Source organism: Aptenodytes patagonicus, chromosome Z (genome assembly GCF_965638725.1).
Source record: "Aptenodytes patagonicus chromosome Z, bAptPat1.pri.cur, whole genome shotgun sequence".
Lineage (NCBI taxonomy): Eukaryota > Metazoa > Chordata > Aves > Sphenisciformes > Spheniscidae > Aptenodytes > Aptenodytes patagonicus.
Genome location: NC_134982.1, coordinates 39,777,457 through 39,793,184, shown reverse-complemented (window position 1 = coordinate 39,793,184; position 15,728 = coordinate 39,777,457). Strand labels below are relative to the sequence as shown.

At 41.6% G+C, this 15,728-nt stretch overlaps 1 protein-coding gene across 1 annotated transcript in view; it reads left to right on the top strand.

Annotated features, from left to right (window-relative positions):
* The window catches only part of PCSK5 (proprotein convertase subtilisin/kexin type 5), a 267,689-nt gene extending 256,753 nt beyond the window's left edge, over window positions 1-10,936 (top strand). The window contains exons 31-37 of the mRNA XM_076361658.1: window positions 672-908; window positions 1,400-1,630; window positions 3,206-3,383; window positions 4,589-4,806; window positions 7,005-7,120; window positions 8,710-8,896; window positions 9,482-10,936. Of these exons, the coding sequence (XP_076217773.1) occupies window positions 672-908; window positions 1,400-1,630; window positions 3,206-3,383; window positions 4,589-4,806; window positions 7,005-7,120; window positions 8,710-8,896; window positions 9,482-9,885 (1,571 nt within the window). The 3' untranslated portion in view covers window positions 9,886-10,936. The remainder of the gene's footprint in view (window positions 1-671; window positions 909-1,399; window positions 1,631-3,205; window positions 3,384-4,588; window positions 4,807-7,004; window positions 7,121-8,709; window positions 8,897-9,481) is intronic.
* Window positions 10,937-15,728: the final 4,792 nt, after the last annotated feature.

Here is a 15,728-nt window from a genome sequence, read left to right as displayed (position 1 = left end):
ATCTCTTCACCATTTTTGCAAATGACTACCTATGCTAGAGAACGACATCTCTGTAATGAAACATATTAGGAAAGCCTTGGATATCCTGGTGAGTCTGAATGCCCCCACAAAAATTTCCAGGATAGTTAATATTGAACAAGCTGTTCTGGAAACATAAACATGGATAAGATTAAAAAAAAATCATAAACTTACTAAACCAAGTATTCATAATAAAATTAGCAGCTGAACCCCAGCTCTACGCAAAGACAAACATTCAGGTCCATATATCCCAGCCAGACTCATATTTTAATAATAAAACAAAAAAAAAAAACCTTCAGATGTGGACATCCCTGATTTTGCAGCAAGTTCATAATACAGATATAATATCTCAGCAGAAGTCCACCTATATTCAGTGGCAGCATAGTTTGGTTAATATCAGCAAAGCTGAACAGGTGACTTGGCAGGTCTCTTGATGTAACACAGAAGATGCTGTGCGAGGGTTGGGCCATTACGGGCAGTTTGGAGGGGAAAGAGTCGAAAAAGAAAGCTCTACCTTCCCAAGCTGTCCTCTTACCTCCTGTTATGACAGGCACTGCAGGATTTATGGTTTCCTAGGATTTCTTCACTCCCTCACTTACAGAGGTCAGAATTTGCTGCCCATTTGCTTACCTGTTGTTTGCTGTTCTCTGTAGAGTGCATGCACGAGTTCTTCCTGCACGAGGGGAAGTGTGTGCAGGACTGCCCTTCTCACTTCTATGCTGAAGACAAGCACTGCTTTCCCTGCCACGCAGACTGCAAGGATTGTGATGGGCCGGACTCGGACGACTGCACTGAGTGCGCCATCGACTTCTTTGTCCTCTACAGTGGCATTTGTTTTGAAGAATGCCCTGAAGGGACTTACTATGAAGAAGCCACTAAAGACTGCCAAGGTTGGCAGCTGTTGTTTTCCCAAGAACGGTATTGAGATACAAGTGGGTATGGTTAAAGACTATCCCAAAAGGGCCTGCGTGTGCCAGCTAATGCCGCTATCAGCGTCCTGGAAATGGAGGAGATAGCTAATGCAGAAAAATAAGAAGGAGTAGCTTAGCACAGCAAACATTGGAGAAAGCTGAGAGGGAGGTAGCAAAGCTAGATGTGTTTAATGTTATGGGCAACCACTCTGGTAAAGTGCTGAGTATTCCTGGAGACAATATGTTGAAAACCACAGCTCAGCAAAAGCAGTGCCAGTGCAAAAGGAAACCTAAGGAACTGGCTGTGTAAGATTGAAAACAGTAAAATGTTTGACTATGCAGAAGCAGAGCTACCACTTCCCTCAGCCTCTCATCCTGAGATGATGGCTGCTCCTTGCAAAATTAAAGCTGAAATAATAATCTGAAATGCAACAAGAAATGGTGACATTCCTACTGTTTGTCCATTTCAGCATGCAATAGGACATGCCAGACTTGTTCTTCCTCCACTGCCTGCCTTACTTGCAGAAATGGCCTGATGCTGAACTATGATGGGCACTGTGTGGCATCTGGATACTGCTCTCGCACTGAGTACTACGTTGAGAAAACTCAGACCTGCAAGCCTTGTCATAAGAAATGTTTCCACTGCTCAGGACCCACTGAACACCAGTGTATTAGCTGTGTGAATAACCACTATCTTCTCAGTAAGTGTCTTGCTCCTGCCTCTAGATTTTATTCTGCACTGAGAGCATGAAATAGGCAAGTTTCTGCCACATTTATGAATCATCTAGGGCTGCTTCACCCAATCTAAATATTGCAAAGTTGACCTGACAAGTAGATAACTTGTGCAGAGATAATTACTTCTGCGGAAACTCTTTGTGAGGGTGGGCTTGCCACTCGCTGGGGCCAAAGCAGGACTTCTAAGTAGCAACAAACTCCATGGCTAAGCAAAACTTTATGTTTCATTTACTTGGTATGTACAGTTCCTGATGTTTCCTACAAAGAATTTAGAAAGACAAGAGGGATATCTTCAGCTTTTTTTTTTTTTAATGTATACACAAAGAGCTCACATTTTCATGTTGGCTTGTTTAATCCCTGCAGAGATCTGATAAGCAAAGAAATACTTAAGCAGAGCTGTTAAAAAGTTGTTCATGGATCACTAGGTCAGTATCTAGAGAATGGCTGAGGTGCAAAACTACTTCTCTGACTTCGGAGCAAAAGACTGTATTGTCTCAGAAACAAATTGGTAAAAAGTATAAAATCCCAGAACTTAAACTTTACTTCTTTGCATATTCTTTAAAACACAAACAAAAATTTTAGAAAATAATTGGGAGAAAAAATGATTAAAACAATCTTTCATGCAGGAAAAATCTAAAGGGAGTTTGAATTAAAATTAAACCTCAGCTTCTTGAGTCTAATTCTGATGCAGATTTTGCATTCTTAAATTTCTGAGGTCTTGCATCAGACCTGTCTTTTTTATCAACACACTCAGCTGCTTTGCACCATTACAACTAGTAAAGTTGATGGAAGTATGTAAATAAACATCCTGGAGTGGAGAAAGAATTGCAAGGAAAATAGAAATAAGGGGAACTATCTCCCTTTGCCCAGTTGCAACCCGAGAACCAAAACTATAAAGACAAGCTAGATAATGAGTACAAGCTACTAAAGAGTAATCACTGCTCTTTTAGCTTGATGCACTTGCAGTTAGTTGCATCAGTCCTAACTTCTCATTCAAGAAAGTGGGATGTACCTGGTACATTTGGCAGCATTACAGGCATTTATTCCCATAACATAAAGCAGCAGCCACAGACAGGGGTAAAGATCAATGAACAAATGTCATTAAATCTCGTATTTACCATCAGATTTGTCATATACACAGAATGCAATGAGGCTGATGCTTAGAGTGAAACCTATGGAAAATGGCAATGCAGATAGAAAGTTTCTTAATCGCTATTTCTTCTTTTGTATATTCTGAAAGAAATCACAGCTGCTGTGATACATTATTAAGTATTATGCATTTATATTTCCCAAAGATAAAAAGTTATCTGTTCTGAAGAGCCTGCTAATGTACATAAAACACAGAAATGAGGACTAATGAACTGACAAGACTTAGAAGAAACAAAAAATAATTACTATATCCCAACATTCTCTTTTCTTGTTCTGGCACATGCTCTAACAGCATCTCCTGTTAGAGAGTTTGCTCTAGCACAGCTGTATGAGATGTTTTATAGCAGCAAATACTAAATATGATGTGTTACTCTGCATTGTTGTCTGTGCAGATACAACCTGTGTTGAAACATGCCCAGCTGGGTATTATGTTGACAGCGATGAGCGACAATGTTCCCCGTGCCACAGCGCCTGTGTCACTTGCACTGGAAAACACAGCTCACAGTGCCTTTCCTGCAAACCAGGCTGGTACAGACTTGGAAAAGGATGCATAAACCAGTGTCCAGCAGGGTAAGGTCCAAGATCTTTAGCTAAGAGCTACATCACAGGAAAAGCTTAGAAATTGGATCACTCTGCCCTATTCTACTTCAGAGTGAAATAGAACTGAATTCTATTTTCAGGTAAAAAATTCTTATGTTGTCCCAGTACAGAGATGGTGGAAAACCTCCCCTCACAGAAGAAAACTGTAAAGTTGGTGCCCAAATTGGGACCAGCTTGATGTGGTGTGGCCATTCTTACACTCTAAGGATGCTCTTAGGTTATATTTATACAGAACAGTGTGAAGCAGAATAAATACACTAAGTTATCTGTTAGTCAGCTTGAACACAGGAAGCAGTGTAACTTCCTTCAAGCCCCCTTGCAGCCTTCACTTAACCTGAGGTTCGGATGAGGTTACTTTTGGTTTGCATTGAGTGAATGTTTATAATGGATCATAATAAAACCAACCATTAAAACACCTTTCAACTGAGGACTCATGATTCTAGATGGCAACTTCATTAATATGAGTCCATTTAATTTCAAAATATGAATTCAGTGTGCTCTAGTGAATATGTCTCAGAAATTCAAATTTGGGAAGTGGACCTATGATTCCTGGTTCAGGTCCATTTCATTTTGCAGTACAGTACGATCACGCTGGCTGTTAAATTGAGTTATCATCCCATTAAATTGGAAGTCTGTAATGACCACATCTCAAAAAAAACACAGTGCAGCTATTCCTCTTTTTCTCTGACAGCACAACTGAGATGAACACTGTTCCTCTGCTGGTATCCTTTGGATAAGCCTGTTTGGGCACTCCAAGGAAATATGAATTTTCTGAATTTCCATCAGACAGCAGGTCATCGGAAGCAGTTAGGAATTCAGTGCTTACCCAGCATCTCCAAGATATCTCTTGCAGAGCCAAAACAGAGTTGAGGTTTTCTGAGCCCTGCCTATTTATATACTTACTTTGTGTCTGAATTGACCCTAGATTTTAGAAAGCCTTGCTTTATACACCCTCAGTTTACAAAGTCTTGTTTTATAGCTGAATTCCAATGGCCAAGGGGAATTAAATGAAATTAATTCTCTTTTCACTGAGATTGCAAATGTTTACTGTGATCACATCAATATCACTTTTATACATCAATGTAATCACAGTAAAAGCTAAGGATGAAGGATGTTTTCGTTTTCCTGTCACTGCTAGGCTTTATGCAAAGCCATGGCTATCTGATCTATTTCAGATATTTTGCACAAAACTCCACTGGATCATGTGAGAGATGCCACAAGGGCTGTAAGGAGTGTATGGGGCCTCAACCCACAGACTGCCTTTTCTGTGATACATATTTCTACCTGTTGCGCTCCAAGAATGAATGCGTTAGCTCTTGTCCTGAGTATTACTACGAAAGCAAGGACAACAACGTCTGTGAAAGATGCCACCCTTCCTGCCGAACTTGTGAAGGTAAAAGCATACACTCCACTATGACCAAAAAAAAGGTTATTAAAACACCTGCCAAGGATTATCAAAACACCTGCCATCTCTTTTTTGTTTTTTTTTTACTCTCTGCTCCAAGATTTGGAAACACTTCACAAAGAGACGTACCACGTACAGCGCTACCAACCTGTCCATGACCTAAGTAGCTGCAGTGGGTGACGCAGAACTCCCCCGGGGCTGCCAGGCTCTCCCTGGCCCTGGATGTCTTGCTGCACTGGCTGCTCCATGCTGCCGCCTTACTTTTAGAGTATTGATTGATCGAGATCAAAGCAAGGATATGAATTCCTGCCAAGCTCCCTGCAGGGCTGCCTCCAGCCACAGACTGCAAGTGTAAAGGCAGCCCCTCACGGGGAGGGCTGAGAGCGAGTCCCAGCGCCAAGTCAGTGAAGGGAAACAAACTGACAACGGTAATGAAGTTTCCATCAGCTAGGCCTCTCACAAAGATGCTCACCAACTTAAAAAAAAAAGGGCTCTCTTGATTTCAGAGCTGGACCTTGGTTCTCGCACAAACACTGAATACTGACTGAATAATATCTCACCCTTTGAGCTGTCCTACTATGTGTTACTCTGTGAAAGCCAAGGAACCTCAATCCAACCACACATCTTTACAGTCTGCAAAGGGAAGAGTAGAAAATCAACAGCGAACAACACTTAAGATAACAATAAGGCCACAAAGCCTATTTTTAGGGTGAAAAACAAACAAGCAAACAAAAGGCAGTGATGTCTGCTGCTTTTAATATTGTGAAGTATTTTTCAAAGTTAACTTTGAGAGACCATCTGTTTTGTTCTGTGACACACTTATGTATTCGGTTTCTTCTTTCTCCTAATTCATCCTAATTCTGAAGCAAGCAGCATTAATCCCCCTAGACCTATTTGGTGTCCTATTCTATCTGAACAGCATCAGATGATAGCTAACAGGTGCCACCCTGCAGCTTAGACCACACCATATTGCAACATACAAAATTCATTTTGGATGGTGGATATACTGGATAGCACAGATGGCTAATTGCAACATAGCAATATTTAAAATTGTGGAAATAACTCTTAGAGTGAAGCCACCTTCAAGAATGAAGGTGGCTTCATTCAACTCAGAACCTTGCCGACTTGAGGTTAAACCACAACAAAGAACTATTAAAATGTAATTGTATAACAACATTATAACAAATAACAGAAATATTTTGGCTTGGATTTGGGACAAAAAGATAGCCATTTTAATTTACAGACTACATCCATTGATTTTTACTTTATTTGGGATAAATACTACAGGACAGATTTTCTGTCATAATTACAGAGACCCTAAGATGAAACATAAGCCAGTCCTTCTAAACAGCAAACCTGTAGGTGTTCTGAAATGCATCTGCATTGCTGATGTACAAGCAAAGAAGTGTTGTGATGTCCTTTGTTTCTCAAGAGCAGGAAGACAAATCCTGCACTGCTCAGAAATATCACATAGTAAATTCACTGGGTTATAGAAGGTTGCTAATTTCACCTATTTAACCGCTTCTAACATGAACTACTTGCATTTCCATTTTCTTCCTTTCAGACAGTGGCAGAAAATGCCTAGTTGCAGGGAAATGGACAGGTGCATCTTAACACGTAGGACAAACCCTTCACTTCAATGTTTCACAGAGATACTGCGTGTAGCATGTGTCTTCAAAAAGAGTCTCCAACACACAAAGTGCATATGATGCTCTGTTTGGACCTAGCGAAGAATTTTTTTCCTATGCAACTAAAGAACTTATTTTGCTATTCAAACATAAACATACCTTAATTCATTGTGGTTTGAAAAGGGTTAGCTAGCAGGCCTAATAAGTATTGATTTTGTGAAGGATGGCATTTGGCCAAGGTTTCCCACAATTTTACTTCAGTCCGCTGACCTAATTGATTTTCCTGAATATGTCGGAACTTCCCTGTACAACTGATTCCCAACTCAGCTTTTCATGAATATCAAAACACATAAGAAATACACTTTGTGGGCACATAAAACCTCAAGACTAGGCCCCAGCTCTTTCTAATACCAGCCTCCTAATGCTGAACTCCTCACTGCTGATTCTTGCTGTTGACAAATACCCTCTTCTTTGGTGTCAGTGGTCAGTATAATTTTTGAAGGAAGTTAGATGACAGTTTTTCCTCTTGTAATATTGTTGTTTTATTTGCCTTTCTAGGGAAGGGAGCATTCAGCTGCACATCTTGTGTATGGAGCTACAGCTTATTAAGTGGAATGTGCAACTCAGACTGTTTTGTAGGTGAATACAAAGTCCAGGAGACACCAGGACAAGAGGTACCTATTTGTAGGCATTTTCTCCTGTGATTTGTATGCTGAACTTCAACTTCTGAACACAATACAAACAACACAGAATGCTCTTCTCTGAGTTTTCAAGGCTGCTTATCTTTAAATAGGCTTACTTTTTTCTTCCCTTGGCAGAGGAAGCATTGTTTCTCTTTCTGGGGTTGTCTACTATCGAGTAATCCTCTATGAGTAAATATAAAGGCATAACTTTGTCAATGATGATACCAAAGCCATGTGAACAAAGTCAGCTATATTAGTAATAAAGCATTTTTTTTCTTCCAGTGTAACTAAGATTTCCCCATGGATTTCTGCTGCTTTGTCTGTAAGAAATCACATTGCATTCCTGATCGACAGCTTTGCTGGCAGAAACCTCTAGTGGAAAGACAGGCTGAAGTTAACAGAGCTGTATATTTAGTAGGATAGGACCACAATTAGGTTTGGGTCTGTGCCACAAGTCTGGGCACTCCAGCTTCCAGATTTCCACACCAACTGCCTTCCGAAGATGTTTATTCAAGAATATAGCAGCAAGGCAAGCCAGCTGGCCTGACATGCTGCATACCCTGGAGTCTCTGGCCTGGAATATCCCCTTAGCAGTGCTGCCCCACAACTGTGAGCCTGAGAAAACAGCCTAAGAGCTGGGGACCACAGAGGTCCGCAGTACTTTGCAAGAGCTTTGACTCAGAAACAAGACCTCCCGCTATGACCCTCCCATCTTGCCCAGGTTCTTCAATTCAAGACAACCAGCCTCACAGGTCTGACAGCAAGTTTCATGAAAGGTTATTGGAGTTTCCAGATCCTCATAGGGGGTATGGGGTCCTGGTACCATAGCAGAAAAATAGCAATTATTTTCCCAGTAGGCCAGGAACTGTGAACATTGGAAGCCTTGAATTACCTGAGCTCAGAGCATTCTGCAAGGTAGGTGTGACAATGATCATCTCCAGTAGTCTTTGTACACAGAGGCTCCCAGGATCCTATCTGGTATTTGAGAAGCATATTTGAATCTAAGCTGTTTCTGTAAAACAGAACCAACATGATCTAATAAAAACCTGGTTTGCTAGAAAATTTCCAGCCAGCTTTATTCCTTATTTCTGCTCCTTCCCAAGTTAGAAAGGAAATTCATTCTCCCAGCTGCCTTTTGTTTTCCAGAATATTTCATGTTGCTTCTCCCATGTCAGTTACTTTTAATGATACTCTTGAGTACACTTCTTGAAGGCCACTTTACCATTGTTACTGCCAAAGAACCATAGATCTGCTAGCATGAGCCTAGCAAAACAAACGCACACTTTCTGGCCAAAGAGCTTACAATCTGAATGAATTTTGGCTTGCTGTCTAGCTAGGTGAGATCTCGAACTAAGCTCCTACAACACTTTCCTCCCTCTCCCTCCAAGCAGATGACTGAGAACCCAGGAAATATGAACCAAATTTTAGTTTTCCTACTCCCTACTGTATTTTGCCATTGACACCCGTGGTGCCAGGAAAGACGACCCACCCAGAAGACAGTGAATGACAGTACAGAACTGCCAGGTCAAGTCCAAAGAATCCAAATTGAAAGGTGCATTGCTTGTGTTCTGTGTCTGAAGGAGGACGAGCCCAAGTGTGAGAGATGTGACAGCTCATGCACTGAGTGCAAGGGACCTGGGCCTCTCAACTGCACGATCTGTCCAGCCAGCATGCAGCTCTACCTGGAGGAAAGCCGCTGCCTGCCCTGCTGCAGTGGCTCTGACCTAGCAGGCACCCCAGAGTGCTGTGACTGCAGTGAAACACAAGGTAGGACCATGCTGAAGAACAGTAACGGTGCTGAAGGGCTTTATGACTGACTAGGCTGACATTTAAAAATCAAAAGGGGAATGGAGCAAAAATGTGCTCCTGAGCTGCAGGCATACAGCGTGTTTCCACTGCTCTGTCAGCAGAATCGGAAGGGCTTTACACAAATAACAGCAATCGTGACTGATGCAGGAGACAGCACCTTCTTTCACTCACAGCTATTGTGTTAAATGGCCAGGCATTTCATAAACCAGGTGACTGGGAAGTGCTTGCTTCAATGGATAGCCATCTGAGTCATTGCATTTCAAGCTCATCATGTCAAAATACGTTTGTGTGCCTGTTAGCTTTTCTGCTTCTTTCCCATTATTTCTAATCTAATAAAGAAGCATAGCTAACCCAGCAACCTTGCTTACATCCTTATACCATCACAGCTACAAGAACACAGTTGTGGTGCTGGAAGAGTAAGGTCAAATGCATTTAAGAATGTAAGCAGGCCTAAACGTTGTACTGGGTCTTTTAAGACAACCCCCCACCACACACACACCCAAGCTTATTTAATCTTTTTTGGTTTTTTAACTGCTGTTGTAGATGACTGTGTATTACGGACCACTCTACCACCCAAGAGCAAAAGCAAAACGACTTTCTTTGTTATTACCTGTATTTTGCTTCTTCTTGTCATTGGAGCCATTGTATTCATCTGGAGAAAATCACGAGCCAAAACCCAGGCTGTCAATAAAGGTGGGTATGAGAAGCTGACAAATCACTCCAAACCCTTTCCTTCCTACATGAGCAACTACCACGAGAGTCCCAGTTACCAGGAAGATCAAGTGATTGAGTATAGAGATCGAGATAATGAAGATGATGACGAAGAAGATGACATTGTATATATGGGCCAGGATGGCACAGTCTATCGCAAATTTAAATATGGACTTTTGGAGGATGATGAGGAAGATGAGCTTGAATACGATGATGAAAGTTATTCATTTAGATAACTCTTTACTAATTTATGGATTTCCTGCTCTGTTGCTTTTCCCATTAAATTACAGCAATTTAGTTAAGTATGTTTAGTTACTTCTTAGCATGCTGAGCTCAAGATTTTAGCTAGCAGTTATTGTGAGAGCAGAATGGTTTCTAAAAACATTTTTTCCTAAAGCTTTTCAGTAGCACTCCAGATGTAGACTCATTAAGAGATTATGTTTCTGTGCATTTGTGTGGAGAGTAAATCCTTTCCCAATGTGTATTTGTGTGCATTATAACTAATACAAACTCTGCTTCAAACCATGCACACACACTTACTGAGAACCTTGCCAATCACTACTAGAAATATGGAGATATAAACAAGATGGGTGTATTTATCTACCTGATGAATGCCACTGGCATAGAGTGCCAGTAGTTTGCTGCTTTGTGATTATAGTTACTCAGCAATTCATAATAGAATAGGCAAGTTTGCTGACTTTACCCAGATTTTCTTCATTGGTATGATCTGGTGCATCTGTGTTTCTTGAAGCCAACACATTCCTCCATCTTATAGCATACTTCCCAGTGAAATTGTGCATCTATGACATGATGTTTTAAGATTTCTGATTGTGACTCTACTCCAGGTAACTATATTGTATTCACAGTTTGTATGAAACATAACTAAAGTATTTTATATATCAGCCTCTGATTAATCTTTATTGTGGTGTTTGTCAGATAATCTTTCATTGTACACAAAAACTTCTGATTTCACTGCAAAAGGAAATTTGGTCTATAAGCACGCCCACAAAAAAGGACTCCTTTTGTCTTTTTAACTACCTTCTCAGGCTACAAGTGATTTAAACACAGAACATTTATTCAAGCAGCTTTTCCATTTCTGTTGTAAATGGCTCAGAATGTTCAGACAACAGCAAAGGGAATAATTAGCACTTATTTGGTAATGTAACTTAAAGGAACACAGCAATGTGATTTTTTTATTATTATTATTACAGAAATATAATTTATCGTACTAAAGAAAAGGATGCTTTTTATGGCCCTTGGTTGTGAAGGAATAAATTCTTTGCACAAAACTGTCTTGAAAATGCTGTTATTTGTCAAATTTCATTCACTCTCAGAGTTCCTTTAGATTTCCAGTAAGAATCCGCTCTAGAACTATAAATCAATTAATTAGATTTAGTGTCTACAAAGGAATTGTGTGAAAATACCTAATTTTTATGGCTCAATGCCTCAGTGGAATTTTTTGTATTAAGTATTTCTAAAGACCTCGGGATAGTTCCATCTGCAAGTTTAAAAAAGTTTTATGGAGAGGTTTATTGCTTCCACTTTGAATTTTAACCTTTTAATCATTGCACCTGCAGTAAGAGAGAGGAAATAAAAGTCATGTGACTTCACAAAAGCCAAAACAAGGACCTATATTTATCAAAAGTTATACGATAGCAAGGTACTTCAGAGAGACGCATGTTATCTGTCACTTTAATTCAAGTTCTGCTCTGGTGAAGTTCTGAAAAAACAGAAGAGGGAAAGAAGAGTGAAAAATCAGTTTGAAAGGGCATACTGAAAGGAAGAATCATAGAATAGAATCATAGAATCATTGAGGTTGGAAAAGACCTCTAAGATCATCGAGTCCAACCGTCGACCCAACACCACCATGCCCACTAAACCATGTCCCTAAGTGCCTCATCTACTCGTCTTTTAAATACCTCCAGGGATGGGGACTCCACCACTTCCCTGGGCAGCCTGTTCCAATGTTGAACCACTCCTTCAGTAAAGAAATTTTTCCTCACGTCCAATCTAAACCTCCCCTGGCGCAACTTGAGGCCATTTCCTCTCGTCCTATCGCTAGTTACTTGGGAGAAGAGACCGACACCCACCTCGCTACAACCTCCTTTCAGGTAGTTGTAGAGAGCGATGAGGTCTCCCCTCAGGCTCCTTTTCTCCAGGCTAAACAACCCCAGTTCCCTCAGCCGCTCCTCATAAGACTTGTTCTCCAGACCCCTCACCAGCCTCGTTGCCCTTCTCTGGACACGCTCCAGCACCTCAACGTCCTTGTAGTGAGGGGCCCAAAACTGAACACAGTATTCGAGGTGCGGCCTCACCAGTGCCGAGTACAGGGGCACAATCACTTCCCTACTCCTGCTGGCCACACTGTTTCTGATACAGGCCAGGATGCCATTGGCCTTCTTGGCCACCTGGGCACACTGCCGGCTCATGTTCAGCCGGCTGTCAACCAGCACCCCCAGGTCCTTTTCCGACAGGCAGCTTTCCAGCCACTCTTCCCCAAGCCTGTAGCGCTGCATGGGGTTGTTGTGACCCAAGTGCAGGACCCGGCACTTGTCCTTGTTGAACCTCATACAGTTGGCCTGGGCCCATCGATCCAGCCTGTCCAGGTCCCTCTGCAGAGCCTTCCTACCCTCAAGCAGATCAACACTCCCGCCCAACTTGGTGTCATCTGCAAACTTACTGAGGGTGCACTCAATCCCCTCATCCAGATCACTGATAAAGATATTGAACAGAACTGGCTCCAGTACTGAGCCCTGGGGAACACCGCTCGTGACCGGCCGCCAACTGGATTTAACTCCATTCACCACAACACTCTGGGCCTGGCCGTCCAGCCAGTTTTTGACCCAGCGCAGAGTACACCTGTCTAAGCCGTGAGCCGCCAGCTTCTCTAGGAGAATGCTATGGGAGACGGTGTCAAAGGCCTTACTGAAGTCCAGGTAGACCACATCCACAGCCTTTCCCTCATCCACTAGGTGGGTCACCTGGTCGTAGAAGGAGATCAGGTTGGTCAAGCAGGACCTGCCTCTCATGAATCCGTGCTGGCTAGGCCTGATCCCCTGGTTGTCCCGCTCATGCCTTGTGAGCGCCCTCAAGGTGAACCGCTCCATAATCTTCCCCGGCACCAAGGTCAGGCTGACAGGCCTGTAGTTCCCCGGATCCTCCTTCCGGCCCTTCTTGTAGATGGGCGTCATCGTGTTATCCTGCTCTCCTAAACTTCTTTGGATTAACAATATGCTTTATTATTGTTGTTAATGGCTTACAATACAACTGTAAGAATTTGCTTTGACCTGAAATCTCTCCTCACATTTCAAAGGCTTAACCCTAGCTATGCCTGAGCACTCTGAAACCAGTGTGATAGATGTAATGAGCATTTTGGTTTTGGGCTCTGAGACTAACTTCATCACCATTTTATGAAAACAGTTTCTTGCATCTAAAGTTAACCTGAATGGTAAAAAACCACCAACAAAAAAATGCAAACAAGCACTCATTTTGGAAAAACTGTTCCTTAAAAGAATTTTGTCTAAATTTGCACAAGTCAGGCTGGGACAAATTTGCATTTCTAAGTACACATCAAAAAAAAAAAAACAAACCTCCAAATTCTTCTCTTTCAGAAGATTTCTTTCAGACGTTTTTTTCTGTGGTTTGGGCACACCGTTTCAACCACATTTTGAGTTATCAGCTCTATATTCTTTCACTTCTGATTCTTCCTGCTCTGTAGTCTGACACCTTCCTCCTGGCTTTCAGAGCTTGTCACATGCAGTCAGGGATGCTGGATGTCAAAAGCAGAAGGGGACTTTCTTGTAGTGCTAAAGCTGCACAGGCAGAGCTGAGACACTGTTTGTTAGGAGAGAAGCAGTACTGGTAAATTCCCTCCACCCAAATAAGCAGTGCTTTTTGGGAGGGACTCAAATGATAAGCCTGTTCTTAAGAGGTGGTAGCATGCATACAGCAGCATGCATGACTTTATGCTGCATGGGTAAGGTGACAAGGTGCATGTCCTACTAAATGGCAGATAATTGCCTTGAAGGTGAACCAGTCTTCTTAGGAGAGCAGTAAATAATTGATAAATGAAGCTAGAAGGATATGATATGAGGAAGAGAATCGCATTCAAGGTTATTATTTTTTTTAAAGTGGAAGTTTCAAAATAGTGGTCAAGGAGACCCAAACTTAGAGACGCGCAGAGCCATATCACTTTTACAGTGTTCACAATAAAAACTCCCTGCTAAGAGAAAAATAAAGTTTAACAGTTAGTTGGCACAGGAGGAAATCATTCAGGAGTCACTCATACTTCTAAAGAAACTTTATGGAAAACAGAGTACAACCAAGGAAGCCAGTAATAAACGTACAGAGAACACAGCACACAAAGGAAATACTGCTTTTCTGGATTATTTTATGGACCCAGTGTCTAAGCCCTTTACACTCTGTCCTGAAAAAAAGCTAGAGAAATTCAAATCCACAGTTGTTCAATTCCACAAAACCTTAGTTGCCACAAAGCCAATTCTTCTCCTTTCTCCTGCCTTCTCCTCCACCCACCATAGAAAGATATCCCAAAGGAAACAAGTACCTTTCAAAAACAAAGCTGCTATGGGATCTCTTCCATTCAACTGTTCCTTAATTAAGTTTCTTTTAATCAGCCTCAAATTCTTGTTATCTTTGGCAAATTTCTCTCACCCTCCTGCTTCTCAGGCTTTTTTCCACCTCAAGGCCCTTCCTTCACCCTGCACCTCTTTCTTTGCTACTCTCATTCATCCATGGAGTTTCCAAAGTCCTTCAGTGTTCACCATTTACTTGTATTTTCTCTATCCTTCTCCTAGGGAACTCTCTCTCATTACCGTTTCAGTAGGAAAGGTCTTTCAAAAAGATCTCATAAAAATCACATTTGCTACATAGTTTTACCACTCACTTACATCTCATGTAATCCAGTAATTCAATTTCAAAGGAAAGTGTAGGTTACCAGTGTTCTTTACCCTCTCTTTCCACAGAGCGTATGTAAATAGGGAAAAGTTTTCTCTTCCATGACTCCACCCTGAAGTTTTGCTAGAAAGGAGGTGGAGGAAAGTAGGTTGTAGGAGTTACACTTCAAGTGCCTTGAGGCCCAAGACTCCTTCCTCTACAGGCTATTCCCTCATCAGACTACCTTTTCACAGTATATCACATATTTGCCTCTGGGTCTTGTGTAACAATTGCAGGACTTCTGGCTGAGGACTCAGACTGAAATTTCAAACAAAAGACAGGAATGAAAATATGATAAACTTAATTGCGTAAGTTACCACAGAAGCCTTTCAAATGGATATTTTGAGTCATTTGGTTTTCTCATGAAAAGTAACATGTTTCAAGAGAAATACATATTTTTGCTTTAAAAAAATGTTTTCTTAGCAATCAAATTTCCCACTTTAAAAGTTACTGATAGAAAAATTCTGATTATCTGTAATAAGTCACTAGTTCACCTATGTTCATTTGAGTCCCTGTTGGGGTGGGGGCAGGAGGGGGGCAGAAGAGTATCTTTCAGAGTATACCAGAACTATCGATTTTTCATCTCCCCTCAACCACTTATGTGTACGTGTAGTTTCAAGCCTGAACTTTAAGGAGTAACCAGACATGCCTCCTGATGAGGAACGGACAGACATCAGACTTTAGATGACTAAAGATTCTGACTGTACACAGACATACTCACAGTGAACTAGATACATTTATAGGTGTTAAGATGCAAAATTAATAGGAGACTTTAGTGTTGCTCACTCACTGCCCCCCTCCCTGGTGGGATGGGGGAGAGAATTGGAAGAGTAGAAGTGAGAAAAACTCGTGGGTTGAGACAAAAACAGTTTAATAATTGAAATAATAATAATAATAATAATGCAATAATGATAATAATAATATACAAAGCAAGTGATGCACGATGCAATTGCTCACCACCCACTGACCGATGCCCAGCCAGTCCCCGAGCAGCGGCCCCCCCGGCCAGCTTTCCCCCAGTTTATGTACTGAGCATGACGTCACATGGTATGGAATGTCCCTTTGGCCAGTTTGGGTCAGCTGTCCTGGCTGTGCCCCCTCCCAGCTTCTTGTGCACCTCCAGCCT